We start from the raw sequence: 13070 nt of genomic DNA, 5'->3' as shown, positions 1-13070 counted from the left end.
GGGGGGGCGGGGAGGCATTAAGAAAACAATTCCTTAATTTAATTCAATATATAATTATTAAATCCTGCTAGAAACTGTGGCAGGTGCTGGAATGTAAAAGACGTATGAGCCGTGGCCCTTCCCCAGAAGCAGCTTTGGATCTGGGAAAGATAGTCATGTAAATGGCAAATAAGTATCAAAAGGAGCACCAAGGGACACAAAGAGTATACATGTCCTGACCTGCAGATCAAACCAAGCTCTGGGGATAATTGCACGCTGAGTCTTACAAGATGGTCAAGAGCTGGCACAGAAGAAAGACTAAAGAGAATTTCGGTGGGGGGGGGGGAGCAGACCCCACAGTGTCACAGCTCCTTGGGCTGTGACAGTATAGCGCATGTCAGGAAGGTAGAGGCACTTCACGTTGCTGTGACTGAAGCTGAGAAGCATGGGGTGTGGAGAGATGCAGGCAGAGACTTAGGGGCAAGTCTTAAGAGGATTCTGTTGTTCATTCAAAGAAGGGCCTTATTCTGTAGGCCAGAGTGGGACCATTGAGGAACTTTAAGCATGGTCAGATTTGTATTTTACAAAAAATCTCTCAGGTTATGGTGCATAGGGCAGCTGTAAGATGTACAGAGAAGTTACAGGACTTTGAAGTCAACAGAGTTATGATGTGGACTTCTTCGAGAAAAAGAAAAGGAGTGGTCTCAAAGAGAAAAAGGGGACGCTGGTTGAAAGTGAACAGCAGTCATATTATTAGAAAAGAAGAGGAGGATGGCTTGGTACTGAGGGATGACCCAGCTCATACCTGCAGCTCCTGCCTTGCAGCCTCTCTGTTCTCCATCCAGGTCTTCAGCTCACTCACAGCGCTAGGGTGCTCAGCCCAGCTCCTTCACGCACCCACACTCAGAGGCTCTTCGAACACCCTGTCTTAACTCCATCCCCCCATATCCTCTGCTCTTCTGGGGTCCACAGTCCCTGCCCAGGCACGGAGCTGGAGAATCCCCAGTTTGAAGCTAGTTTGAAGTTAGGAGAATCCACAGTTACACTGTAAATAAGGAGACGTGTGTTTCTGGCACTGCAGTCACTCTTTTCCCACAGAAATATCATTGCTCAGTAGTTAGGTTCAAAGGTACAATTAGTACTGTGTTCAATTATTCCTATGGTTTTTTAGACCAGACTAGGAAGCTGGACATCATCATATTATTATTTCTATGGGGAAAAGCATTTAGAGGGTTGGAACCAACACACAGTGAAGACGAAGGTAGCCTGTTTCCTCCAGAGCCAAAGATTACCAGGGCCTAAAGTGTAGCTCAAACACTCTACCTCAGCAGACTGCTTTCCCTGTCCGTTCAAAGTCCAGCTATGGGCTATTGTTGAAGATGCATTTTTAAACTCAGTTCTCAGTGAGAGAACTTAGTGGCAGTCATAGACTTAGTCATTGCCAAATTCTGTCTCAGCCCTATTACCTAATACCCTGGGATTCAGGCAAGTGACTCATTTACTTGAGCCCCCAATTCCTCATATACATAATCAGAATTACTTTTTCTTTTAGTAGATTTGGAGTGGTTAAGTAAAATAGTATATTAAAATTTATTTCCTAGCAAAGAATAGACATCAGCCAAATGTTAGTTTCTTTTTTCTTCCTCCTTCTCTAATTTGAATTTATGTTTTACTGAGAAAAGGTAGAAGAAGTACCTTGGTGACAGTGTGCATCATCAGAAATCTAAGAGCATGGTAAGGTAGGAAAGAGGAAGGAGGATTTCCAGTTATTGCTTCCCAAACACACTTTCCAACTGGGAAAATCCCTCCCTTCCTGCTTTCTGTCCAGAATTTTACAATCCCTATGTATCCATTTTTCTCAGTCAATACCTTCAGCCCGCATCTGACAAATACACAGAAGCCCTCTTTGTGCTTTAAGCTATTCCAGAAACTAAAATGACTTAGAACTGAGCTATTTGTTTAGGACAGCAGGTAGCCAGGGCACCAGACAGGAGGAATCATTATCCAGGTCATGCCCATTTATTAGTCACATCAAATCTCGTGGTTTCCAAGGGAATCACCCTGAATCACATTAAAAATTTGAGGATTTGTAAAGATAATAGGCCCAAGCCCCCTCCTTCTTCTGGCAGATCAGTTGTGGCTGACTCGTGCATACCAGCCATTGTCCCTACCATTCAACACAGACCTCAGCCACTAAGAGATTAACATTGTGCAAAGGATGACAAACAGTATAAAAATATACGTGCGGTGTTACAGCCCACCACAAAATTACTGCTTAGAGTGGTCTCCGGCAGCTGACTGTTGAGCTGCAGTAATTAACTCATGAGTTTGTTGTCACAGACAATCTGGGCATTGCTGCTTAACTGCTTCAAAGAAGAGGTTTATTTGGATTAAGTTTAGCAACCACAGAGCAAATTTCCTTCTCTTGCTGTTACCGAGTATTTGAGGCATTGTCTTTTGTCCTGTTTTTCAGTAACTTTCTCACACTTACACATCCAAGGAATTTTCTGGAGAATAACCCTGCAGTGTCCCTCACAGCAGGTATATTTCAGAGTTAAAACAAGTCCTCATGGAACAGTCAATGTCATTCTCAATTCAGGCTCAGTGTATTCTGAGTTTTCAGGTTTTTTTTTAAAAAAAAAACACTGTTCTGGTATGGCTTGAGAACAATTGCAATTAATTACTGGTAGAAACCTTCCATCAGAAAAGCCCTTTGCCACTGTCTGCTGAAGCCACACAGTTGGAGGGATAGGGCAGGGGTGGGCCCAAGTCAGCTGTGTGTCTTATGCAAAGACTAGCTGCAGTCAAGGGTTTGTTGAGAGCATGCCTGTATTTTCTAATTTGTCCCCCTATGTTCAGAGACTTAATGGGGTTATCAGTGCTGGATGATGATGATGATGATGATGATGTTGATTATTTTGGCATTGTGCTACTATGACCTTTTAGTCTTGTAAAAGCCAAGGAGAGGTAAATCAAAGTGAATTCTGGGGATTATTTTCTATAACAGACTTTTGAAGAAACAGAAAGTAGATTAGTGGTTGCCTAGGAGTAGAGGGGGAGGGGATAGGGAGTGAGTGCTGTTGGGTACAATAGTTTCTCTTTAAGGTGATGAAACTGTTCTAAAATTGGATTGTGGTGATGTTTCACACCTCTTGGTGAACAAACTAAAAACCATTGAATTGTACAACTTCAAATGGGTGAATTTTGTGGTATGTGAATTATTTCTCAATAAAGCTGTTAAAAAAGACTTAGATGAAGAGAGATCAAACAGAATCACAGTGCTGAGAACCAGTTCAAGATTACTTGCGCCAAACTGAAGCAAATCCAGGATTTTCATTGCCAGTCACCCAGAACAAGCTTCGCTAGGAGGAGCCACCGTGGTCCCTTGAGAATTGTTCCTTTGCTAAGGGCACTTCGTCCTGTAAAGGGATCGGCACTGGGGAATGACCTGTTTGGGCCACATGCTCTCCCTCCATGTGATATGTATGTGCAGTGCTGGGCCCTAGGCTCTGGTTTTCTCTGCTAACTAAGATGTTATTTGAGGTGATGTTTAGAACTGTGGCTGGAGGTCAGTGAGCAATTATTCATGCTTCACAATGTGTCTTTTGTGAGTCAGTGGAATGATTAAAAGTTAAGCTGCTTCAGACTAAGGATGAGATTTCTGGGCACTGATCATTTCTTTCTCATCATCTTTGGACAAATTGGATTTATGACTTGGAGATGAGTGGGATTTTTTCTTCTTCCTTTTCATTATTGGTTGACTCTGGCAAATAGTGATTTAGTGATTACAAAACAATGATGCAGAGGGCATATGTGAGAAGAACAAATTCACAGATGCAAGTATATTAATTTTCTGAGTTCACTCACCTATTAAAAATTACTAAAGGTTCTTAAGTGTAATAATACCCATTATAATCAAGGTTTTGACAAAAACAGCTATCTTACTACTCCATTGCTAATGGAAATGCTACCTATGGCCTTAAACATGTTCATTTTATCTTAATAATTACAATTCTATTAATTTACTCAAAGAAAAAAAGTATCCCACAAACCTCATGGCATTATAAATGTTCAGTGTCTAGAGAAATAGTTAAACGATTAACTATAACTAGACTGAAGAATATTATGCCTAAAAGTCACATTTTTGAAGACCATTTAGTGGAAAATACAGTGTAATGCTGAAATGCTTAAAGAAAAACTAACAATTTTATTTTATTTTATTTTGGTACTAGAGATTGAGCCTAGAAGCACTTTACCATTGAGATACATCCCCAGCCCTTTTTTAAATATTTTTTTTTTCCAGACAGGGTCTCCCTATGTTGTGGAGGCTGGTCCTGAACTTGCAATCCTCCTGCCTCAGCCTCCTGAGTCACTGGGATTACTGAACACCACCACACCCAGCAAGTGTGGACAATTTCATAAAAGTACAGAAGGATAAAATGGACAGGAAGCAGCCATAGTGGTTTTGCTTGGGAGTGGCTTCTCTTAAAGAAGATTTATGATTTTGAAATGTCCTTTCAACACTGGTTGAAAATATCTTTTTAAAAATTGCATCTGTACTGCACATGTACAGACTTTGTTTTCTTGTCATTCCCTAAACCATACATATAATATAACAGGTCTATACCTAGCATTTACATTGTGTTAGGTATTATAAGCAAACTTAGAAATGAAAGTACACAAGAGGAGATGTATAGGTTATATCCAAACACTCTACCACCTCATATAAGATACTTGAATATCCTTGGATTTTGTTATCTGTGAAATGTTCTAGAACTGTCCCCCCTTGGATTATGAGGCACAACCATATTTGGCTTTTGAGTCTCTAAAATGGGAGGTGGTGATGACGAAGCTAATCGAAATGCTGTCTGGGGTGAACACTAGATCACTGTGAGTAGGAAACCTTTTTATAATGGTTGGTACCACAAGTTTACATCAGTTTCTTCTTAAGATTGTCGAGTTTTATGCAGAAATTATATCTCATATGGTGAAATATTTTTCTGGCATTTTAATTATCTTTTCCAAATTCTATTTTAGAAAAGGGCTCACTAGATAAATTGTCTATCGTAGGACTTCATGTCATAATCAATAGGAACATCCACGTTTTATGAAGATGCTGTGCCTGATACTGACATCATGCACAGTCAGCACAGAACATGTCCTCTTTGAGATGGTTATTTTTTTCTCCATTCCAAGCACAAATTTATATGAACCTAAAATCATCCCTGTCATACAAACCATCTCTTTGGTATTGTTTTTCCTGCCCCTCCCAGACAGGAAACCAAATTAATTAATGAACTGAAAAATAAAAGCATTTGGTTTCCCCACAAGGGGAAGTAGCAAATCTAAACTTCAGTTTTAGTGTTGAAAGCTGCAGTTTGGGAGAATATCTTCATCTGCCCTGTGGTCCAGAGAACACTGGGGCTTTTCCTGCCTACTATTGTGCTCAGCATCTAATAATTGCCTGACTCTGTTGCTCAGTCCTCTCGGGTGTGCAATACTAATAGGAGTTACAATGTAAAATTCTGTGTGTCCTTCAAAATATCAAAAATCATACTGATTGAATAGAATGAATTTCTAAGTGGTCCTCGCCAAGACTCTTAAATGCTAACTTTCTTTTGAGTATTATGAATTGATTATAGTTGGTTTTTTCCTTAAAACTGTCTTTTTTTCCCCAACAATCAATAGTAAAATTTTAAAGTTTCTACTTTCTTTGCTTCTCTTCTATCTTATCCATAACATGCAGTACTGTAAATTCATTGAACGGGTTCCCTCTTTTTGAAGCAATGTGCTCATCTGATGTGCTTAAATTGCCTCGTCCAGGGAAGTCATTTGGCTTAGCAAACTGCCCAAGACTTGACATCATAGGAACAGCAGCAGTGGCAAAGTGGTAAAGTATATGTTTTCTTAAAAACATTAATAACAAACAACAACCAGACACAGTGGCACACACCTGTTATCGCAGCAACTCATGAGGCTGAGACAGGAGGACTGCAGGCTTGAGGCCAGCCTCAGCAACTTTGTAAGACCCTATTTCAAAATCAAAAACAAAAAGGGGTATAGGAAAATGCCAGTGGTTAAGTGCTCCTGGGTCTGTCCCCAGTATCAAAATAATAACAACAAGCTTTAAATTTTTTATTTATAATTTTCATAACTTTATTTTTCTTTATTATAAAAGTGGATAAGTCATAACATGTTAGCTAACCAGCTACAAATTCCCTAAGAGACTATTACCAACTTACTACCATTAAAATGGAAAAAGTTACCAAGAAATGTCCCCATCCACACAGGCGTCTATTCTTTACTTTCCTTCTTCCCTTATGTGCCTATTATTGCTGAGAAGAGCACAAGTTCTTAAAGAAACTGTTTCTGTGTTGTTTTTAGAGTTCCAAGCTGAAAGGTTATCAAAAAAGAGATGTGAAGCTTGGAGGCCTAGGACCTGACTTGGAATCTGTCAGAGAAAAAGTGAGTGAGTTGTACGTAAGTTTTTTTCAGGCCTGACTCCACCCATCTGTCTTTTCACCAAACTGCATTGAGATGATCCCCAGAATCGAGGCCCTATGCAATGCCTGACACTGAATACAGACCCTTCAGAAACAGCACGGGTAATGAAAGAGAAGCCCAGACACACTTTTTAACTATCATATGAAAACACTCACCCAGCATTGTTTTATGCACCCCTGCCCTTCAGTTTGTTTGGAAGGTCTGCACAGAGAAGCAGGACACATGCATGTATGGGAAAGGGAATGTTTGTGTTATATGGTTGTTGGTCTTTCCAGAAAGAATTATCTGGATAATTTTGAAAAGTGGCTACAGAGAAGACACTTAGGTACAACTTCCCTGGCCCCTGAGAAGTGCATCCATTTTATTCTCTTTCCTCTAGTGAAAGGAGATCTTCATTTAATATGCTTTAACTGCAGTTGCACTCAGGCATAAAAAGAGAGTATAGTTCAAAGTTGGAAGCAAAAATGAAAATAAATTGGGTAAATGCAACAAAGAAGGGACTGAATGTGATTTAGCCTCTGTTAAGGGAACACTGAGTGAGCTATTGCAGTGATGTTCCTCATCACAGAGGCTCTCTAGGAGAAACATTAGCTTAACCAGGTCACTGCCATCACCTTGCATGTGGCAATCCCATGTCTCCTGTGCTGCCAATTGAATATGCCCAGCTCACTTAAACTAGTGTCACTCTAAATAGAGAGCATAGAGGGTCATCAGGATTTGTGATTCATCACAACCCTGTCTCTCTGAACAGATGCAAAAATTAATACAGCAAAAAGAATATGCAAAACAAGTACAGGAATACAACATGAAGACACTGTCTGTTCTGTCCAAACCACAAACAGCAAAAACTGAAAATAAATCAGCCATTCCTCGGCAGAAGGTAAGAAATTCTCATCAAGACATTTTTTTCGATCCAAATTAAAAGAAAGCTTTTGTTACTTTTTTAAAAAAAATATTTATTTTTCAGTTATAGTTGGACACAATACCTTCATTTTATTTAATCGAACCCAGGGCCTTGCATGTGCAAGTCAAGTGCTCTACCACTGAGCCACAACCCCAGCCCATGTAACTTGGCACACAAGATGCATTTTAGCAGCTGCCATTCCTGCAGCTGCCCATCATCTGTAGATATTGATGTGATAGCAATACAGTCCATGCATGTGTACACACACGCGCACGCACACACACACACACACACAAATGTGTATGCGCTCACACTCAGTGCTGTAAGGTTAACCTTTTTATTTTCCTAAAGTTCATTGTCTCCACATCTTTCCTTCCAAGTATAGTATTTTAAGTTTGTCACACATAAAAATTAATAAGGTTATTTCTTAGAAGAAACTTGGAATCCTAATTGTCAGTTTCATTCTCTATTATTGAAATAAGCTCCAAAGGAATTAGTGTCTCTTAATTCTCATGTGTCAAAGAAAAATCCTTCATTGTTTTTCTCACGTTCATTTTCCTACACTCTTCTATATGGATTGTAATATACAGGTTCCTCTAGGGAGAAAAAATGATTTCAAGAAATACAGAATGTTCTCCCTCTCAGATGTCATCCAACCAGGAGTCGTGGTTTGAGTAAATTGTGCTGTGGAGTCACAGAGCTCCCCAGGGCAGGTCTGTACCTCAGTTGATGGGCCCCTTCCCAGGAAGGACAGGCACCCTTTGCAAGAGAGCCAAGTGATCTTGTGCAGCCTCCAGGAATGTGGACTTCCTGTTCTCTTTCACAGACCAGGGTATTTTCTATTTTTGCCTTCTTCCTCAGACCTTGAAGACCTCAGTCCTCTCGACTGAGTTTCCATGGTGCCACTTCTTTTTTCTCCAATCTGTCATATTTTCATGAAGAGCTTCAAGGCAACAAATCTATAATTAGAAATTCCTGTATATTTCACCCACATACATGAGAAGTATGAACTTTTTTCTGTGTTTTAGAATGTTTTCCCCCTCATAGGACCTATTCTTTCACATTTCAGCATGAACTCTAATTAAAATACAAAAGTGATACAAAGTCAGATTTAGAAATCATATTTAGTAGTCTCATTTTTATCATACACTGGACAGAACTGACAGCACTGAAAAAAAAGACTGCATTTTTTCCAGCATCTAGATTTCTATAGATATAGTAAAGAAAAAAAAAATCATTCTCTAATGCTTTTCAGAGTTCTAAGAACCTAGGAATAAGAATAATGGGTCTAATAAAGGAGGCTCAGTTTTACATCAGCTATAGTGATATCTTTAGTCTCAAGCTATAACTAGTCCTCCTTAGGTACAAAATTTTGATAATATATCCCTACCAGAAGCTAGATTTTAATAAGATTGCCAGAGACTAAGTAGATCCAACACATGAGAGACCTATTTTCAAACACTTGACACTCAGTTTTGTGAAGAAAACTTCCAGAAGACACAATAGCTGTATGCATCATTATCCAACTTTTCCCCCACACTATAATATTTTATTGATTGATTGATTCATTGATTCTAATTTGTTATATATGACAGCAGAATGCATTTCAATTCATAGTACACAACAGAGTACAATTTTTCATGTTTCTGGTTGTACACAAAGTAGAGTCATACCATGCACGACTTCATACAGTACTAGAGAAAGCAATCATGAAATGCATCTGGAAAAATAAGAGATCCAGAATAGCCAAAGCGATCCTTAGCAAGAAGAGTGAAGCAGGTGGCATCACTATACCAGATCTTAAACTATACTACAGAGCAATAGTAACAAAAACAGCATGGTATCGGCACCAAAAGAGACTTGTAGACCAATGGTACAGAATACAGGACACAGAAACAAACCCACATAAATACATTTATCTCATACTAGACAAAGGCACCAAAAATATATATTGGAAAAAAGATAGCGTCTTCAACAAATGGGAGAACTGGAAATCCATATGCAACAAAATGAAATTAAACCACTATCTCTCACCTGCCGCGTCTGGCTGGGCAAAATAACAAGGGGCGGGGGGGTGACAAGCAACTTGTGAAGGTTGATACAGCGGGAGCCGCTTTATTACGGGACAGAGAAGTATATATACCCAACTAATTACACACAGCTTAACTAAATTAACATAAACTAGATACAGCAGTCAACCAATAAGGAATCCTCATCATCTTAATGATTACATGTAGCTTAACTTAATTAACATAAACTAGATACAGCAGTCAGTCATTAAGGAATCTCCACATCTCAAGGGCTCGCTGGCATTACTTCACAAACCACTCCCTCTGGCAAAGTGCCAGGCACCATCTTGACTTGTCTGTGACACTCAACACTCACCATGCACAAAATTCAAAGTGTAAAGTGGATCAAGGACCTAGGAATTAGAATAGAGACCCTGCACCTAATAGAAGAAAAAGTAGGCCCAAATCTCTATCGTGTCAGATTAGGCCCTGACTTCCTTAACTCATAGCTTAAGAAATAAAATCAAGAATCAATAAATGGGATGGATTCAAACTAAAAAAGCTTCTTCTCAGCAAAAGAAACAATCAGTGAGGTGAATAGAGAGCCTACATTTGGGGAATCAATATCCTAGAGATTAGTGTTCTATCTGACTTGCATGTGGCAAAAAATTGATTTAGGATATATAAAGAACTCAAAAAACTCTAGGATATATAAAGAACTCAAAAATCTTTAACACCAGAAAAAAATCCAATCAATAAATGGGCTAAGGAAATGAACAGACACTTCATAAAAGAAGAGATACACCTGATCAACAAATATATGAAAAAATGTTCAACATCTCTAGCAATTAGAGAAATGCAAATCAAAACTACTCTTAAGATTTCATGTCACTCCAGTCAGAATGGCAGCTATTACAAACAATAATAAGTGTTGGTGAGGATGTGGGGAAAAAGGCACACTCATACATTGCTGGTGGGACTGCAAACTGGTGCAACCAACCTGGAAAGCAGTATGGAGATTCCTTGGAAAACTTGAATAGAACCACCACTTGACCCAGCTATCCCACTCCTCGGTTTATGCCCACACCATAATGTTTTGTGGCTAATTTATTTTGTTTAAACTGGGTGTTTAAACTTGCCTTGTTTGTGTTTTCCATATGATTTCCATTTCCTCCCATATTGTGGCAATCATCTCTACTTATGTTATAAATAAACATTTCATAAAACTGCCTTCAATTTAAGAAATCTAGGACTTATTTATTTCCCATTTTAAGTAAAATTTTATCTTTATGCTTTTAGGCTTTGGAATATGCTAAGACCATCCCCAAACCCAAATCATCAAATCTGACTGATCAATCATCAAAGGAAAGCAAAAATCCAACATACGAGCGAAGAAAAGAAAGTTTACCTGAAATTTCACTGCTGGAAATACTGCAGAGTAGACACGAAAGGGAAAAACAGGCTGTGGCTGCTTTCAAAGTCCTTCACATTGTATAGACAACATTTGGTAGAAGCCAAAAACAATCGGAGAAAAGATGTGAAGGAGAGAAACTCTAACTTAATTGTAACACAAATTGAGCACAGTAACCTAACACGTACCTGCAGTCCATATCTGCTTTATACAGATTTAGTAGGGCCCCAGTCAGATTATGGTGCCATGTTTTAATTATTTATTTTCAAATCAATTAGAATTTGGACTGATAAATAGAAAATAAAGCTTTTGGTTTACATTGGATCTTTTGATTTTGTAAACTACACCTGCTCTTACTTAGAATAATGAAAACCTTGTTGTTACCCAGAAATAAATACATCCACTTGTGTATCTCTTACCTACCTGATAGGAAAAGCATAAACCCTTCAATTTCTCCTAAAATGAATTCAATTGGACCAATCACTAGTAAATTTTGAGGTAACATTTCAAAAATATTACTCAAATCTCCAAGTTTAGCAAAGGAGAGCATATAAAATTGAAAAAAATAAAATGAAGGTACATCTGGATGTGCCTACTAAAATAGAACAAATTCAATGTCATTCTAACAGAGCATCAAGATATTAGTTACAAATCCTCCACTGAATCCAGAAATGCCAATTCAGACACACTTTGTCGAAGCCACTTGCTCCGAGTACATAAATTTGATGGGCATCTTGCCATCAAAAATATCTTAAAATATTATCAAATGTATATTTTCACATAGTTAATAATATTAGATAAGACAAAAGCATTCCATAGTTTACTACTGAATATAAATATGAATAAATATTTTAACTTATTTTATCTTTGGAAGCATTATAAAAATTCCCAGTCTTAGTTACTAGCAGTTTTAATTTTTTACCTTCTTTTTCATATTAGATGGGCATTGCATATTCAGAAATGGATAATTTTAACACAAATTTAGGTCACCATCTTTACATAAGAACTGGCTTTGGAAATTCACTTCCTTGTTGTATATATATTATACAACAAGGAAGTGAATTTTATATATATATATATCATGATGTGTCTATATGTAACTTTTTCTTCAGACTGGAAGCAGTTAGAGTTGAGAGTCTGTAATGATAACAAGTATATAAAGAGAAAATTCATGAGTCATCTTTCAGTGGTATTTGGAAAATATCAACATATATGAGGAATTAGTTCAGGAAAATCATAGCCCAAACTTCTGCTAAGATTTATTTGTAAAGAGGCCCCTTCAAGGTACATGGTGAAGACTAGAAACATTATTTTTTTCCTAAATGGCTTTAAATTTAAACTTACTTTGGAAGATAAAAGGATGCATATAGAGACAGTTTCCTATTTTCATAATTGAAGGGACAGGGTAAGATTTTTAAATATTTCATTATCTATTCAAATAACTTGAAAGAACCTGGATCCTGGAAAGAGTCTGTCTTGTTCAACTGCCACTTTTTCAGAAGAGGAAATGTGGAGATCAGAAAAGGTTCAGCACCTCTGAAATCCATCAGTCATAATGAAGGTATTAAGAGAGTATCCAGGTCTCAATGCCCTGTCTTACAGCACCACAAATGGTGCTGTTTGACTGTTCATCTGTGGAAAGATGTTCTTGTTTCTCTGTGTGGTCAAGGAGCATGGAGTTGGTATGAATTTCAGTTTGGGGTCTAATTTTCCATTGAGTTCAGTTGTTGAACTATTCATTACTGTGTACCTGATAATTTTTATAATTTTTTTTTAGTTGTAGATGGACATAATACCCTTTTTCTATTTTTTTTTTTTTTTTATGTGGTGCTGAGGATTGCCTCACAAGTACTAGGCAAGTGCTCTACTATGGAGCCACAACCCCAAAGCCCAACAATTTTTTAATATGTACAGTCTGGCAATTTCCTTACCACATTGATAAAGTTATAACAGACATAAAGAGCAACTCACGGTTTTCGACTGACGGCAGCTCATTCAGCCATAGAACAGGTAATTTCAGGCTGCAATTCGCCTGCGGCTTGCAGACAGATTGCTAGGGTTCAGTGCCTGGGTGCTTCTTAGAACCTGATCTTATCGGAGCGAACACCGAGCACGGGGCGGCTGAGTTCCGGCTCCCAGAACTTCCCTGGCCCGGGGCTAGGAGCCCGCGGAAACTGCTTCTCGGTCCGGGTCCTGCTGAGGGCCGGTCAGGACTCACCCGTTGCTTTGGTTGCCCGGCAAGGGGAACGAAATGCTGCCATTC

General features: G+C 38.5%; 1 protein-coding gene across 9 annotated transcripts in view; it reads left to right on the top strand.

The window, feature by feature from the left end:
- Nucleotides 1-13070, top strand: part of Jhy (junctional cadherin complex regulator) — a 90969-nt gene that overhangs the window by 52474 nt on the left and 25425 nt on the right. For 4 of the 9 annotated variants that reach the window (XR_007344467.1, XM_048795606.1, XM_048795603.1 and 1 more), the window contains exons 7-8: nucleotides 6364-6444; nucleotides 7235-7363. Coding sequence is in view for 6 of the 9 variants with exons in the window: in XM_048795606.1 (XP_048651563.1) it covers nucleotides 6364-6444; nucleotides 7235-7363 (210 nt within the window). In the remaining 3 variants the exon portion in view is untranslated. Of the gene's footprint in view, nucleotides 1-6363; nucleotides 6456-7234; nucleotides 7364-10695; nucleotides 11130-13070 lie in introns of those variants that run through there. The other 5 variants (XM_048795602.1, XM_048795604.1, XM_015489716.2 and 2 more) reach the window with 3 other exon arrangements.

Source organism: Marmota marmota, unplaced genomic scaffold (genome assembly GCF_001458135.2).
Source record: "Marmota marmota marmota unplaced genomic scaffold, marMar, whole genome shotgun sequence".
NCBI lineage: Eukaryota > Metazoa > Chordata > Mammalia > Rodentia > Sciuridae > Marmota > Marmota marmota.
This window is presented reverse-complemented; position numbering and strand designations above follow the sequence as displayed.